This window comes from Nicotiana tomentosiformis, chromosome 7, assembly GCF_000390325.3.
Source record: "Nicotiana tomentosiformis chromosome 7, ASM39032v3, whole genome shotgun sequence".
NCBI lineage: Eukaryota > Viridiplantae > Streptophyta > Magnoliopsida > Solanales > Solanaceae > Nicotiana > Nicotiana tomentosiformis.
In genome coordinates this window covers 10,254,806-10,272,605 of record NC_090818.1, presented here as the reverse complement: position 1 = coordinate 10,272,605, position 17,800 = coordinate 10,254,806, and the positions used below count along the sequence as shown (strand labels likewise).

The 17,800-nt window shown below is 37.5% G+C and overlaps 1 protein-coding gene across 1 annotated transcript; it reads right to left on the bottom strand.

Annotated features, from left to right (window-relative positions):
* Positions 1–2,814: 2,814 nt before the first annotated feature.
* LOC104115927 (putative protein FAR1-RELATED SEQUENCE 10) lies at positions 2,815–5,834 on the bottom strand. Its single transcript, XM_009626657.4, has 4 exons — positions 5,697–5,834; positions 4,178–5,206; positions 3,655–4,098; positions 2,815–3,559 (listed from the first exon to the last, which is right to left on the bottom strand). Exons 1-4 carry the CDS (start codon positions 5,760–5,762, stop codon positions 2,954–2,956), a joined length of 2,145 nt encoding a protein of 714 aa, XP_009624952.1. The 5' UTR covers positions 5,763–5,834; the 3' UTR covers positions 2,815–2,953.
* Between the last annotated feature and the right edge of the window lie 11,966 nt (positions 5,835–17,800).

The following is a 17,800-nucleotide window of genomic DNA, read 5'->3' as shown; positions in this document are numbered from 1 at the left end:
ATATTCTATTTTTTAAGAAATAATTATCTTTAGGAGGACATAAAAATTTATTAATATTTCGGAGATATTTTCGTCATTCAATATTTAGTATGAAATATTCGTGACTAATATTTTTTTTCTACATGGATTCATGGAATAAATTTAAACCTCATACAAACCGGAGAAGAATAACTGAACGAAGTATACTATTGTCCAAAAAGAAAAAGCTACTATATGAAGCATATGTTGTCCAAGAAGTAGGCTAAAGATAAAATTCCAAATTGTCCGAGAAGTGGTTAACGATTTGACCCAAAATCAACTTTGTAGGTTCGGTATATATGTAATTTAAATCGAAAAAGAATTCCATTCTTAGGTGATTTACAATTATATCCTTAAATTATACAAATATTTAAGGTTATAAAAGTCAATTAATATTTTGGGGATATTTTAAACGTTCAATATTTAGTATAAATTATTCGTGTTTTTATAATAATAATAATTGTCAATGTCAACGGAACGTTGCATTAATTATTCATGCGTAATCTTTTCTTATGCGGCCAACCAAATGCTGTCATAATTTTAAGAGGATTATTTTTCCTATTCTCTCCACCCAAATATTACACGTATTATTTTGTGGGATATTTTATACTGAAATTATTTTTCTTAAATCTTCTAACCAATTTTTTCTTTTGTAAGGGGGGGGGGGGGGGAGGAGGTGATTGATGTTTTCGGTTTATCTATAACAATTTACAACTCTATGTAGATCAAATTATGTAATCATGATTCATGTCACCTGTTAACTTTCTGCCTTATACTTTTTCCAAATTTACCTTCTTTTTTTATTTTATATTGCCATGTCTATTAGGTTACTCTGCGTCCATGCGACACAGTTAATTAATTCATAATATAATATTTAGGGATAACTCGGTGCACAAAGTATTTCGTATAGAGTTCGGAGAAAGGCGTTTTTTCAAAGAATATGATGAAAAGCTAATTCATGTGGCACTTTTTTTATAAAAAGAAATTAAAAAAAAGAAAGAAAAAGAAATGGCACTGCACCTATTTTTACTTGTGGGAATTTACTCGATTTGTTGTGGTTGTTGACGGTGCACCTATTAAAAGGAGATTAGAAGAAAAGATCTACTTTTACAGACAAAGACTTTTCAGCTACTTCTGTTTTATCGCTATAAAGTACACACTAAATAGCAAAGACTAAGGGAGACAAATTTTTCAAGAAATAATTGGACGGGCTTCTTAATTGATATTATCACCAATGTCTTGGTCCAAAACTAAACTGTTTTCATATTTGACTATAACTGCCTTCAATGAAGAAAGTAAAGATGAAAGGACAATGGTGCCAAACCTTTTATTTCAAAATCCCACAATAAGTCGCAACAAGCACAAATCTCTGGATATTTGACATCTTATCCACCATTTTTGAGGGCCACTACCTAGGCTAGAAGTGGGATTTCAATTCAGATTTCCAAGTTTAGGGCACTGCTATCAAATAACACAAGATGTTAGACATGGAGATGATCCAGCCCCTATAGGTTTCGGTCGTTATAACTATTTCTTATCGTCTGTCTAAATCCGGTAGGTAAAAATTACTTGGTACTTGTGCTAGTGGGAAATAACAGATATTCGGTGGAATAGCCAAGGTGCTCGCAAGCAGTGGCGGAACTAAGCAGTATGAAGGGGTTCAAACTGAACTCCTACGTCGGAAAATTATACTATGCATATAGGGTAAAAATGACTTTTTTTTGTTATATGTAAGCTGTTAAATTCTCGACATGAAGAAAAATTCAAGTATTATAGTGAAGGGGTTCAAAAGTTGCTTTAGATCATAGGTTTAAATCTCAACTGTGACATCCTAAGACAAGTTGGTCCGAACACCATCGTTATCAAAAGCAAAAATTAAACAACTCTCTTCATTCAGTAAGTAGCTCAAAAAGTTTCACATGTAATACTCCAAAGAACACATTCATAATCCATGCAAATCTGATCCATGATGATGTAGAAATAGCAATATCTAGCTACCCAGTAAATTAGTTCCAAATGCAATGGACCAAGAAGGGCATGGCTATAATCAAATCAGTAATAAGGATACCAGTTAAAAAATAAGTTCCTTTCTTCTCAGCAACATGGTGAATACATCTACGAGATTCTCTTCACAAGTCACTTAACTCCACACAAGATAACTATGGTCCAAATGAGAAGAAACAGTGCTTGTAATACATAGTATTAACCACATATTTAGGGAATTATACTAGAAGAACAGATTCGAGCCGTGGAAACAGCCTCTTGCATAAATGTAGGGTAAGGCTGCGTACAATAGATCCTTGTGGTCCGGCCCTTCCCCGGACTCCGTACATAAGGGGAGCTTAATGCACCGGGCTGCCCTTTTAAACGGGAAGAAATGACACCAGAAAACAAGTGAACTGAACAAGGTGCAGGAGAGGTATAAATTTTAAGATAGTGTTTTGAATTTTGATTCCACCAAAGAGCAGCCAGGTGCACAAAGCATACCGCGTTTATGCAGGGTCCGGGGAAGGGCCGCATCCTAAGGGGGTGTGATGTAGGCAGTCTACCCCTAATGAAAGCATCAATGGCTGATTCCACGGCTCGAACCGGTGACTTATAGGTCACACGGAGACAACTTGATCGTTGCTCCAAGGCTCCCCCTTCAAGAAACCATTTTGCAGAAAGCAGAAACCATACTCAATACTAGTTGGGGTTGGTCAGCTCTCAGCTGACTAAAAACTAGAAGGGGCAGAATCAGAAATTAAGCTAATATGCTCCAAATACATTTTTAGCCTTGTATATATACTGTAAATATTTTGCTATAAACTAAAAGTAAATCTATTCCATTTCATTGCACTACATTCATGTCTAATTTCTTTCTCAAATGTTCCTTCCCAAAAGCTTTACTTCCCTAGTGTTGCTAAATTAGCCACCAGGCAATACATCATAAGTGCTAGAGTTCACTCACATTGATAGGTGCTGAACTTACAGCAACTTCATCCACTGTAGGCATATTCTGTACATGCTCAAGGAGCTGTTTGAGCTCTCGATTAACGTAATCAACACGCTGTTTAGAGATGAATGATTCTGAATATAGACTTCCACTAAGATCATGGAAAATTTGAGAATACTCACTAGCGCTACTTTGAACGACTGAATCATCCAGGGGAGCTAAGGAACTCTCGAGTCTCCATCGAAGTGGAAAATACTTTTCTGGGATTCGGAAGTAGTTTTTAGATACTAGCATTCGAATCGAATGCCGGCACAAAATGCCAGAATGCTCAAATTCCTTACAAGAGCAGTGAACTTGCTCATCTTCAGGTATCCAAATCACAAGACACTCTGCTTCCATTTTCTTGTAATGCCTCACGAGATATGAGCTATTAGCCATTTCTGTTATTGCGTATTGCATAGATAGCATAATCTCATGCTGCATGACATTGAACGCATAATGCGTAAGAACACTCCTTGCATGTTCTTCAAGAGGAAGGCAAGTCTTAGCAGGCATATAAAGTCGTTTTTCCTTATTGTGATTCCCCAAGTTGGAAACTAAACCAATCTGTGACGGTTCAAAATATGCAGAATTTGTCATCAAACCATGTACCAGACATGTCATAAAAAGCAGAGTCAAGTAATTATAAAGCTATTTTGTACCTGCTCAAAGAATAACAGTAAGCTTGATTGAGGGCTTAAGATATTCTTCATGAATGTCTCTATCAATTTCCAATACTCAATGGTCATTGTTCGGGCCAGGAAAAAGTTCTGCATGTAAGAAGTTGGCCAGGATGTTCGATAAGAGAGAAGTAGAGCAATGTGCTTATCTGAACCAACTCCAAATCGAGCAACCAGATGATTCCATTGATGCTCAAAGTCCTCTACATTTTCCAGTCGACACAACATATCAAACTCAGATTTAAAATCTGGATACTGTAATCCAAGGGGCAAAGAGAACCAACTAGATAATTTTGAGAGAACTTGCCATATACATATAACATGCTTAGTGTTAGGCATCTCGCTTGCTATAGCATCTCTTAGCCCTGAATCTATATCAGTCACAATTGTCTGCGGTTGTTTTCCTCTCATGAATCGAACAAAAGACTGCATAAAAGAAAAAAAGCAACTGTTAAGATAAACATGATTACAGGTGCAAAAATAGCATAAGCATTCTTGTCCTAACCTTTAAGGCCCAAGAGAATGACTGTGATGTCTCATCTTGCAGCAGAACGCATCCAAGAAAAATTGCATTCCCATTATTATCAATTCCAAACCACACACCAAGGACCATATTATAGGTGATAGACCGGTATGTGGTGTCAAAAGTGACGACATCACCAAATAAAGAATATGCACGAAGAGAGTGTCCATAAGACCACGCGATGTTTTCTACTCTGCCATTTTCATTAGTAGTATAACTGTAAACGAACCCCACATTCTTTTGTTCTGATGCTTTGCAAGTCTCAAGAAGCTCCAAAAGATCATTTTCCCTTTTCTCTGTGATCAAAGCATCATTCTCCTGAACGGTTTTCTTACACGTCCTGACAAAATTTCTGACATCTTTTTCTATGAAAGGCAACTGACCTGGTTGAACTCCTTTCTCTAATTCCAGCACCTTCACTATCCGATTGACAGGAAAACCAGCTTTGGACAGCAAAAGAATCCGTTCCTGGTCAGCCTCTTGGATTTTTCGATATGCAGGAAGTAGTCTAACTTGATCATCTTCCAATAATTCATGGTTATGAACATTACTGAACTGAGAAACATACCATTGTGCTACGCCATCAACAATTTCTTTTGTCAAGTAGAGCTTCGCATCACATCCACACCGTACTGATTTCCTGTCCCGAGGGTGTTCCACATTGGCCTTTTTCCTTGGTTGATTGAATCCAGACCGATAACACACAAAATCCCTTCTATAGATCCCCAAATTCTGGCTTTCTGTTGATCGCGCTTTCCTAATAGAAAACCCGTTCTTCCTAGCAAAGTTGCTATAATATTCAAATGCTTCATCGTCACTTTTAAATATCTGACCAACATATGGAGTAAAGACATCATATTGGGACGAAGACGATGCTGTTTCACTCTTCGTCATTAGAGAAACATTTGCTGCTTGATCATCTCCATCGGCTTTAATGTAACACTTCCAATCTCCACAAGGGCATTGCTGCCTCCTAATCCAGATATTATTCAATGGCTTTGCTGCCATTATCTATGTAACAATACACACAAGCTTTCTAAACCCAGTAAAAGATTCTCAAAGCTGAAATTTTTTTATCCCCAAAACAAAGCAACTCTTCTAGAATCTTCTAATAACATATTTCAATCATCAAAATCTAACAGAACAAATCACTCCAACGAATCATTTTTTAAGACGAACCCACTTCATTTTAAAGAATGAAAACAACAGAACAAGGCCAAAATCTCAAATTCTACTACGGATTTCAAGTGGGAATCAAAAATTTTGAAATTCGGTACCTACATATGACTAGATAATGCTAAATAAAGAAAAATAGAGAACTATTCCTAAAATATTACATATACAAAATGAGCATGATTGAGTAGAATAATCAGTGTTTAATGAATGCTTTAATTACAAAATTAAACAGAAAAAACAAAAGACCAATTCAAAAATGAAGATTAAACTAAATGTTTGAGATGAAGAGCGAACAGGTGAAGATATTAAAGAATGATTAGCTTACCAACTGTGAAAAAGTTGTAATCTTTGTAGATAAAAGTAGTATTAATGAACCCAAATATATTGACATTTTTCATCCATTCTTGTAATCGCGCTTTGGGTGAAATCTTTCAGTACAAATTTAGCCTTTTGATTTTTCTTGTTTTCCCTTATATTTTGGAAAACAATATTTATATTTATATTTATACTTAATAGAAAGTCAAAGTTGGGCCACGGTCTTTCGCGTTCAATACAAGGCAATAGCCACTTTTAAATTCCTTATCTAAAATATATTCAGAATGTACAATATATTTAAAAATTAGTTAATTTATCTAAATTTCAAGATTAAGTATCCTGAATTTGGAAATTCACGATTTAGCATCCTGAATTTTTGAGCTGCTAATTTAAAATTCAGGACTAAGTGTCCTGAATTTCTGAACTACTAATTTAAAATTCAGGACATAAGATTCGAACTTCTGGACATAATTTTTGAACTTCAGGACACGATGTCCTTAAGTTTGAATTTTGAGGTTTAAACTCTAGGAGGCCGTGTCCTGAAATTTGAGCGAAATTGATTAATTTTTAAATATATTGTAAATTATGGATATATTTTAAAGAACATGCTTAAAAGTAGCTAGCTGGTGTCATTTCCACCTAAAATGATTAGAAGAATTAATCTGAATATCCTGAGCCCTAACCGTTTAAACTCAAAATAGCCGGTTAATATATAAAATATGTATAAACCATGAATTCGGCTGGCTTTTGTGTAATAATCCCAAATGATTATAGTTAAGGAAAAGTTGATCAAATTGATCAAATTGATATACAGGAAAATGAACGATACAAATTGTTTGCATTAGGGTAGGCTATTTAAATCATATTTCTTGAAGTACGGCCTTCTTGCATCCTATATGAATGCGAAAAACTTTGTGCACTGGACTTCCCCTTTAACGATACGAAATATGGGCATATGGATTTTGCAGATGTTTAGTATATACTTGAGTTTATTTGGTTTTGATTAATTTTTTGTTTAACCATTTGTGTTAACTTCAAGTAATTGTAAACAATCTTTTTTCGTGTTTTTTGTTGACAGGCGCACGTCGTGGACTTGTACTCCTATTTTTCTTTTTTTGGTCAACCGACAAAATTACTTTATATTAAATGCAGTTAACATTACAAGGAGCGTTGGGCCAGCTTTGCCCTGTATTACAAAAAGAGGATATAGGTAAGTTGCTGTGCTGATTCCTATCAGGTTCCACGCTAGTACATCCAGTAGATGGTGCATCTAAATAAAAAAAAATAGAAGCAATAGGTGCAGAAGTAGTAGTTTTTCTGAAGTAGATAGTGCCTTGTTGATCTGCACTTAGTTCGTTTTGCAAAGAAGTTGGCAGTTGGATGAGTAGATTCAGGTTCTCTCCCAAAGCCATAACTGCTCCATATTTGGCTAAGCTATCAGCAACGTGGTTCTGTTCTCTGTATGTATGCATAATGCATGGGCTACCCAGTTGGCGGAGTAAGTTCCTGCATTCAAATAGGAGAGATGAGTAGTGCATGTTATTGTTTTGTAGCATAAATTTTACCTCGATAGAGTCCATATTGATTTCTAGTGGTATTAATTTATGTCTCCAAGCAATGTGCAATCCTTGTAGCAAAGCGCAAAGTTTCAATGTAGTAGGGTCTCCTGTTGGCCTGCTTCCAGTAAACCCTAGCATCCAGTTGCCTGTTGAGTTGCGGAAAACCTCTCCCAGCCCATATCCAGGAGGCATGTCAGTGTATGAGCCATATGTATTAAGTTTAATGGTTCCTCCAGTAGGCAGTTCCCATTTGATGTACAAAATTTTTATTTGTGGCCGTGTAACATTCTGTTGGATTATATAGTGGTATCCTACCGCTTGAGATAGGATATGATGAAGGGAATGATCTGTTTTAATGTTTTCAAAAAGCTTCTTATTGCGACAATGTTAGATGTGCCAAAGTGTATATGGTAAGAGTAATTTTGCTCGGATCTGAGATGGCAATGGGTGGGTAGAATGAATGAGGGTGTGAATATCATGTATTGGTAAGTCATCATTATATCCCAGTATTTGCATGATAGTGGTGATTCCCAAGATATGCCATATGGATTGTGCTTTGGGCACTTGAATAATATATGTGCAATTGTTTCCTCATTTTGGTGACAAATAGGGCATAGCGAGGATGTAGTAATGTGAAGTTTATAAAAATATGTAATTGTTGGTAGGCGATTGTACCCTATCAACCAAAGAAAGTACTTAATCTTGGGTGACAACTGTAATGCCCAGATCAATTTAAAATTTTGGACTACCTGATTATTTTATAGCTTATTGTACAAGAAATTCACTGTAAATTTTTTGTTAGGTGTTAGTCCCCAGATTAGTTGGTCATAATCTTGTGGATTATGTAATGGTTGCACATAAATTTTGCGCATTTCGTTTATAATAGTTAGTGGTAGTTCAAAGGGTAAGGCATTGATGTTTACCATTTGTTGCGTCAAATGTTGCTCAATTGTTGAGCTATGTTCGTTGTTTGGTAGTGGGCCTTCAATAATGTTCCTAAGTATGATATGTGGGCCAATCCAAGGCTCCGTCCAAAAACGATTATGTTGTCCATTGGCAATGTGCCATAGTAGTCCTTGTTGGCAAAATTGCCAGCCCAATTTGACAGCTTTCCATATATTAGAAAATTGATGATGATTAGTTTTCATTGAGTATTTATTGATGAGTATAGAAGCCCATAATGTTGTTGGCGATGTGAACAATCGCCAAGCTAGGGCGCCTAGTATAGCACTATTTTTTAGAGTTAAGTTATGAATACCCAACCTCCCCCCTCCCCCTCCCCCTCCTTTGATTGTTGTATAGTGTTCTATTTTAGGAGGTGTAGTTTCCTTTTGCTTTGAGTTGTACCCCACAAAAAGTTTCTTTGGTACCTTTCCATAAAATTTATGATATTGTGCGAAAGTTTGATAATTTGCATAACATGATTTGAAATTGAGTTTAATGTGGACTTAATTAAAGTACTTCGCCCTGCCATACTTAGTATATTTATTTTTCATCCCGCTAGCCTTGTTTTAAAATTATCTAGGATAAATTGGTAATCACCTTTGAGGGGTCTTTGAGTGAATAAAGGGAAACCTAGATATTTACCAAATTTGACACTTTCTTTCATACTAAATGAAGTAAGGACAGTCTGCTTATCATGAGGAGTGGTATTTTTAAAGAAGAATATTTTTGACTTTGCGTAATTTATTTTTTACCCTGATTCGTGAGTAAAAGTATTAAGAATATCAATGATTATATGAAGACTGTTAGTTTTGAGACGTAAAGTCAGAGTGATATCATCAACAAAGAGTGAGTGTGAGATAGATGGTCCACGATGTGACAATTGGACTGGAATCCATTGTTTATAATCAACAGCTCCATGAATTTGGCGGGATAATCATTCCATGCATAAAATAAATATATATGGTAAGTAGTGATGGCAAAATAGTTAAAAACAGTTAACCACCCATATTATCCACTAAAAATGGGTTGGATAATAAACTTTTTAAAAATGAGTCAAATATGGATAAGAACTATATTATCCGTTAGAAAATGGATAACCAATAGGTAACTAATGGATAACCATTGGGTTTAACTTTTATATTTGTAAAGGCTCAAATTGGGGGTTCTTCAAATTTGGGAGACTAGCAATTCTCCCAAAAGTGATCATACTCAAGAAGTCATGGATAATATGGTTATCCATATTATCTGCCGGTTAACCCATTTTTTATCCATATTAAATATGGGTTGGGTCGGATAATTTATCTATTTTTTTATTATGCACTTTCGACGCGAACCATATCCGACCCGAACCGCCTTTTTGCCACTCCTAATGGTAAGAGTGGATCACTTTGACGGATTCCCTTTGTAGGTATGAAGAATTCGATGGGGTGTCTATTTAATAGAATGGATATGGATGAAGTAGTGATGCATGGCATGATTAGTGTGAATTAATGGGGTTGGAAAGTTGAAGTAATGTAATGTATCTTTAATGAACGCCCACTCCATTTGATCAAACATTTTTTCAAGATCTAGTTTTAAAAGAAAGTTTGCTTATTTGCCTTTTTTATGACTGAAATAATGAAGAATTTCCTTCACTATAATTGCGTTATTAGAAGCACGACGTTGTTTTAGAAAAGCTTATTGTTCAGGACTAATAAGCTTTTTAATAGAGGCTTGATCCTATTAACAATAATTTTTGTTATGATTTTATAAAGAGTATTACAAAGGCCAATGGGTCTATATTGGGTAATTGAAGACGAATGCGGAATTTTTGGAATGAGACACGGAAACGTTTTGTTTACTATTGGAGGAAGGTATTTGTTAGTGAAAACTTCATAGCAAAAGGATGTGACAGAATGTGCAATATATGACCAATATTTTTAGTAGAAATAGGAATGTAGGCCATCAGGTCCTGGTGCTTTTAGGGGTTTAAACGAATTTATTGCGGTGTGAATTTCAGTTATAGTTAGTGTGGTATTTAGTATATGATGATCATTGGTATTTAGTATGTTGTAAGGTGCAACTGAATAGGAATTGGATTAGTAAGTGTGAGTAGTTATAAATAGAGTTTGATAATAAGATTCAACCATTTCATTTATTTTTGTTTGTTCAAAAATCCAGTTACCCCCTAAATCTTTGAAAGCAGTGATGCGGTTTTGTCTCCTTCTTTGGATAGTTGTTAAATAGAAGAATTTTGTGTTCGCATCTCCATCGTGTAGCCAATTAATTCACGATTTTAATTTCTAGAAGCCTTCCTCTAGTCTCAATATTTCATTATATTTGTTTATAAGGTTAATATCTAAATAGTATAGAAAAATGCTCGTAGGGTATCTAGGAGACATTTGTATACCTTTTAGTCTAGCTAAAAGTGTCTTTTTTTTTTAAATGTTTGTTCCATTCCTGGACATCTTCAGTAAAATCCTTAATGGTGTTAATAATATGTTTATCCAATTATTTTGAATTAGTGAGTTGAATTGAGGGTGGGATGTCTAGATTATTTCAAATATGAAGATTCGATCTCGTTTGAAATTTTTATGTAGATTAATTAATAACGGGCAATGCTTGGAGTATGTTCTAGGTAGATGTTGGACATATGCGTCCGAAAATTTATTAAACCATTCATAATTCCCAACACATCTATCTAAACGCTCAAGAATCCTATGATTAAACATACGTTTGTTCGTCCATGTGTATTTGCTACCTGTATAGCCCATATCAATTAATTGACAATGATTAAGATAACGTAAAAATTTATCACATCTTATATTACTAATTGAATTAACACCAAATTTTTCAGATGCTCTTACTACTTCATTAAAATCTCCCCTACTAACCATGGCAGTTGTATAGTATCATGTTTTGTTTGCATGTTTTTCCAAAGAATGTTACGTGCACCTAAGTTGTTTTTCGCATAGTAGAAAATAACCAAGTATGGGAATTGGGTGGTACCTATACTATGGATTATGGAATGTATTTTCTGATATGTAACGGCCACTTGGTCTAAAATTAGTTGTTCACTATGCCACAACAAAGCTATTCCTCCTGACTGACCATCCGCTGGTGCTTGAGCCATGCTGTTAAACCCAAAGTCATCACGTAGATGAGTGTAATTCTGCATATGAATCTCCAGTAGTACCACAAGTGTTGGTTGATGATAATTGAGGAGTGATTTAAAGTTTCTACGAAAATTTAGGGATTGTGCTCTCCTACAATTCCAAATGATAATCTGCATGGTTCTACTGCGTGCTTGTCGAGGTGTAGGGTGTTGTGTCCCCTCCACATGTGTCTCCGTCATCTGGGTCATTGAAGGAATCATCACTATCCCATATTTTCCTACATTTGGATTGGTTGTTGGCCTTATATTTAGGGAACAACTTTTTAGCTCATGCGGGCAGATAATTACTACTTTTATTTCGAACTGTTCTTTGAGGGTGTAGTACATGTTCTTGCTGAGTAAGCATAGGATTGGTCGTGTTTCCCTTATATCCGCCATTGTTGCAGCCACCTCTAGTTGTGCTATTTCTTCGAGTTTGTTGGGAGGATGAAGGGGTGATGGTAGTGGACTCGTTGAAGGTGTGACTGGTTGGTATGGTGATGTTTGTACATATAGTGGTGTGGGCATTGCTATCACTGCACATGGTTGAATCTATGGAACAAGGGAGTGAACAGGTAGTTGTGGTAGGTAAAATGAAAATTCCATTGTTTGTTGTGGTGTTGGGTAATGACTATGTGGGTGTATCTAAGGTGGTTGAGGGTACAATGGTGGGAGTGATGTTGTGTGTTGGTGGTTGGTTAGGGATGATGGTGGATGAATTACCCACAGATACTGGTTGTAGAGGTCGACCCCCATCCTCATCCCCTCCGTAACAATTTGAGCTATGTACGCCAAATTTTGAATCATGATTATCACGTCTTAATTCTCTATATCCATCGTTAATGTTAGTGCATGGTCCTGTAGACTCATTTCTACCAAGACTATGGGTAAACTTACATTGGAGGAAACTGGGAGATGTATATGGGTGGTGGTTATGGAGGTTGTATGGTGATAAGTGGGAATTGTGATTACTTATTAGCGCCTTTTAGCTTTCGTTTTAGTCCAAAAGTGGCTAATTATATTCCTAAAACTGATGAAATATGCTTTCCTGTAGGAGTATTAGAAAATGAGCCACTACGATAAAATCCAACTCAAGGAGGAGTGATCTGAACAAGGACAAAAATCAGGCACAGAAGCTCAAGTGCGGACCGCGGATTTTTATCTGCGGCCGCAGAATGTGAAGGAGAATCAACAGAGCCCCAATGCAAAGTGCGGACCGTACATTTATTGTGCGGCCGCAGAAGCTACGTAAGAGCCAAAGTTTAGAGAATTTCATTTCAAGCTCAAGAAGAAATGCGGACCGCACATTAATTGTGCGGCCGCAGAAACAGCTATGCGATCGCACTCAGGAAATGTGCAGTCCACAGAAGAGCCCAGTGCGGCTGCACCCAGAATTGTACAGACCACAGAATATGAGATATGCGGCCGCAATCCAGAATTGTGCGGCCGAAAAGTCAACTCCTGTCAAGATTTGAAGAGAAGTACGGACCGCACATATAATTGTGCGGCCGCAAAACCTCCGAAAAGGCAGTTTTGTCCGAAAATTCCAGCTTTGTATAAATAGACTACTTTCACGAAATTAGGTCAAGTTTTGAATATTGAAAGTACTGTAGCAGTTTCTCTTTACCCCTTTAGACAACTTTAGCTTGCTTTGGTGATTTAACATTGGATTTTTATCTTTTAATCTTGCAATATGAGTTTTATCATCTTTTTTTCTCTATTTTCCTCTATACCCATTATGATTAGCTAGATTTTTAGCTAGGGTTGTGACCCAACCCTAGTGTGTGAACCTAATGGGTGTTTGATTTATGGCTTATTTATGGTTGGATGTTAATTATTTAGCCTTATTTCTGCCTTTAATTGTAGAATTAATGGTTGTAAATATTAGTTTATGCCTATTTGACTTTGTCTCTACTTAAGAAAGAGAGACTTAGTCTAGAAAAACTTGGCTAACAAGAATTTAGGATAAAATCAAGAGATTGATAGTCCCAATTAAAGGGTTGAACCTAGAGATAGTAAAACCCGACTTGAGCATTTTATCAACTATTTTGTTCAATACCCATTTGGACTTGAGAAAGCCAAATTGGACAAAATCATTCTCTTACCGAGAGGTATTGAGTGGGTATTTGAGTGTTGATTGCTATAATATACCCCAACCAACAAAATTAGCTTTAAAGTTTATAACCCGTTAGGCAAACACCTAGGTGAAGGTCATACCTCTAGGACTTTTTATATATTTGAAAACCATCCAAAAATAATATTCTCTAGTTTTATATCTTTAGAATTGTAATCCTTAACGTAATTTTAGAAGTAAAAACAAAACCATATTTGTGGAAGTGCAACCAAGATACTTCACGCGCTTTATCCAAATATATACCACTAATCCCATCTCAGCTCCCTGTGGATTCGATCCCGACTCCTTGTTGGGTATTATTATTGCAATCGACCGTTTCACCACCCCGAATAGAGGTGTGACTTGGACGAGATTAATTTTTGGCACCGTTGCCGGGGAGCATAAAAACGGATTTAGCTATATATTTGGTTTTGTGTGAGAATTGTCTTCTTTTCCTTATGAGTTACAAATCTTTTTGTTGAAACAATTGTAGGTGAAATAATGGCTCTCAATAACAATGATCCTCTCGGAAACATGCCCTTGGGGGATGTGGACATGGAAGATGACTAAGTTGAAGAGGTTCCTCCTGAACCTCAAGCAAATAGACGAGGTCGACCGCCTCAAGACAACGTTCCTGTTCCACCCCCACCTCCACCAAGAGCGGCTCCACACCGGGTGTTGCCGAATGAAGGGTATGCAAGTGCCATAGTCCCGTCCCGCATTAGGGAGGACAACTTTTAAATCACAAATGTTATGCTCACATTGCTAGAGCAACGTGGATTCTTCACCGGGGCTCCGAATCAAAATGCGTACAAACACTTGAAAGGATTTGTGGACACTTGCTGGGAGAGTAAACAGACAAACGTCTCCGAGTATGCTTTAAGGTTGAGGCTATTTCCTTTCTCTCTATGGGGAAAAGCCTTGGATTGGTTAGAAAGGTTGCCAAACTATTCTATCCATACATGGGATGAATTGGCGGAGAAATTTATTTCCAAGTTCTTTTTTCCTGGGCATATGGCTACTCTTAGAGACGAGATTCTAGAATTCAAACAAGAACCCAATGTGTCATTGCATGAAATATGGGAGAGGTACCGAACTATGGTGAAAGAATGCCCAAACAATGACATGACAGAGGCTATGATTTAACAAACTTTCTACAGATGGATCAATACTACCAATCAATGCGTGGTCAACCAACTTGCCGGTGGAAATTTCATCACAACGCCATATGCGGAAGCTTGTGAGATCTTAGATAAAATGGCGGATACTTCATCGGCATAGCAAAGTAGAGCAAATATTTCTCAAGGTGATCCAAACGTGATTCACCTACATAAAGAATTGCATGATCATGGGCAAGCAATTGCCGAGTTGACCACCATAATGAATCAATTAGCCAAGGCTCAACTTCAATAAGTGCAAGATCCTAAGCAAGTCAATGCAATAGAGGGAGTTAATATGATGGTAAACAAGAGAAGGCAAAAGGGTCCTCAAGTGCAAAACCGTGCAGAACATTATGTGCAAGATGAATCTTAAACCAAGAGGAGGAAGTACAATATGTGAACAATTTCCAAGGGCAAAGAAATAACTCTCAAGGCCCGAATCAACAACAATGGCGACCTCATGGTAATCAAGGGAATTGGAACAATAAAAAAAACCAAGGGAATTGGAATGGTCAAAATAACCAAGGCAATTGGAGTGGCAATAGTCAAGGATATTGAGGAGGCAACAACCAAGGGGGATGGAACAATAACCAAGGAAATCGGGGGTCAGGCTTTCAAAGGCCCCCGATGTATCAACAACCGAGCAACCCGCCTTCTTATCTTTCCCATGGTTCAAGATCTTCCAACAATGAGATAGGACGAATTGAGAACATGTTCAAACAAATGATGGAGAAGAATGCCAACTCCGATGCCCAACTAGCCTCTCACAACACTTCAATTCGCAATTTGGAAGTTCAATTGGGGAAAATCTCGCAAGCTTTAAATACTCGTCCTAGGGGGACACTACCAAGTGACACGGTGGTAAACCCAAAGGGTGGGAACAACACGGGACATGCCATGGCTGTTACTACAAGGAGTGAAAAAGGTGGGGATTCACCCACCTCAAGTTAAAGGAAAATTGTGGATGATGAGCAAATGGTACAAGAAGATGAGATCCCGAACAATGTAGTGCAAGCAAATGATGAAGTAAGAATTGATATTGATGACAATGTGGAGGATATTCAAGAGGAAGTGAACCCGCCTAGGGAGCACATTGTTGACATACCGAAACTAGTAGTGCCAAAGACTAAGGCACCAATGCCAAGGCCTCCTCCTCCATACCCTCAAAGGCTTGCCAAGAAAAATGGCGAGAATCAATTCAAGAAGATCTTTGATATGATGAAGAGTCTCTCTATAAATGTGCTATTAGTTGAGGCTTTGGAGCAAATGGCCTGTTATACAAAATTCATGAAGGACTTGGTGACAAAGAAGCGGTCGATGAATTGTGAAACTATAAAGATGACTCATCAAGTGAGTGTAATTGTGCATTCAATGGCTCCTAAATTGGAAGATTCCGGCGCTTTCACAATCCTTTGTACCATTGGAAGTGCCGACTTTGCTAAAGCTCTTTGTGATCTTGGGGTAAGTATCAATTTGATGCCCTATTCGATTTTCAAGACTTTGGGAATTGGGCAACCAAGACTCACATCTATGAGATTACAAATGGCGGATCGTACCATGAAGAGACCGTTGGGTATAATTGATGATGTGTTGGTTCGTGTTGATAAATTCATTCTTCCGATGGATTTTGTTATTCTTGATTGTGAAGTGGACTATGAGGTGCCGATTATTCTTGGTAGACCTTTCCTTGCTACGAGAAAGGTCTTATTGATGTGGAAGTTGGTAAACTCACTTTTCGGGTGGGTGATGAAAAGGCGGTGTTCCACGTGTGCAAATCTATGAGGCAACCGAATAGCAATGAAGTATGTTCGTTCGTGAACTTGGTGACCAATGTTATTATTGATGATACAAGTGTCACGATTAATGTGGGTGACATATTGGAGGCCGTTATGCTAAAATTTTATGATGAGAAAATGGATGGCTTCATGGAATGTGTAATGTTTTTGCAAGGGATGGGGTCATACAATTATGCACCTCGGAAACTTTCCTTGGATCTCAAAAATAGGAAAACTCCTCCTACAAAGCCTTTAATTGAAGAGCCTCCTATCTTGGAGTTGAAGCCATTGCCTCCACATCTCAGATATGAATTTCTTGGCCCTTGTTCTGCTTTACCGGTTATTCTTTCCTCTTGTTTGACTAACATGCAGGTTGACTCTATATTTGCGGTGCTCCACAAGAGGAAGAAAGCTATCAGGTGGACTTTGACGGATATTCGGGGAATAAGCCCTCACATTTTGCATGCACAAGATTAATTTGGAGGAAAATGCCAAACCCTCCATTGAACATCAAAGGAGACTCAATGAACAATGTAAGAGGTGGTCAAAAAGGAGATCATAAAGTGGTTAGATGCCGGGGTTGTCTACCCCATTTCTGACAGTTCATGGACTTCTCCGGTGTAATGTGTTTCGAATAAGGGAGGCATAACTGTGGTCACCAATGATTAGAACGAGTTGATTCCAACAAGAACGGTGACCAGATGGAGAGTGTGCATGGACTATCGAAAGCTAAATAAAATCACGAGGAAAGACCATTTCCCACTACCCTTTCTTGACCAAATGCTTGATCAGTTGGCCGATCGGGCGTTCTATTGCTTTCTAGATGGATATTCAGGCTACAATCAAATCCTTATTGCCCCGGAAGATCAAGAGAAAACAGCCTTCACTTGTCCCTATGGCACTTTCGCATTCAAGCGGATGCCATTTGGCTTATGCAATGCACCGGCAACTTTCCAACGGTGTATGATGGCGATCTTTACGAATATGATAGAGGATTACCTTGAAGTTTTCATGGATGACTTCTCGGTAGTCGGGGATTCCTTTGATGATTGCTTGGCAAATTTGGATAAGGTCTTGGCAAGAAGTGAAGAGACGAACTTGGTATTGAATTGGGAGAAATGCCATTTCATGGTCAAGGAGGGTATTGTCCTTGGCCACAAGATTTCAAAGAAGGGGATTGAGGTCGACAATGCAAAAATAGAGGTGATTTCTAAACTTCCACCTCCAACATCTGTGAAGGGCGTGAGAAGTTGTTTGGGTCACGCGTGGTTCTACCGGTGTTTCATAAAGGATTTTTCCAAGGTGATGAACCCCTTGTGCAAGCTTTTGGAGAAAGATACTAAATTTCACTTCAATGATGATTGCATGAGAGCATTCGAATTACTCAAGTTCAAGTTGATAACTACTCCTATTATCACCTCCCCGAATT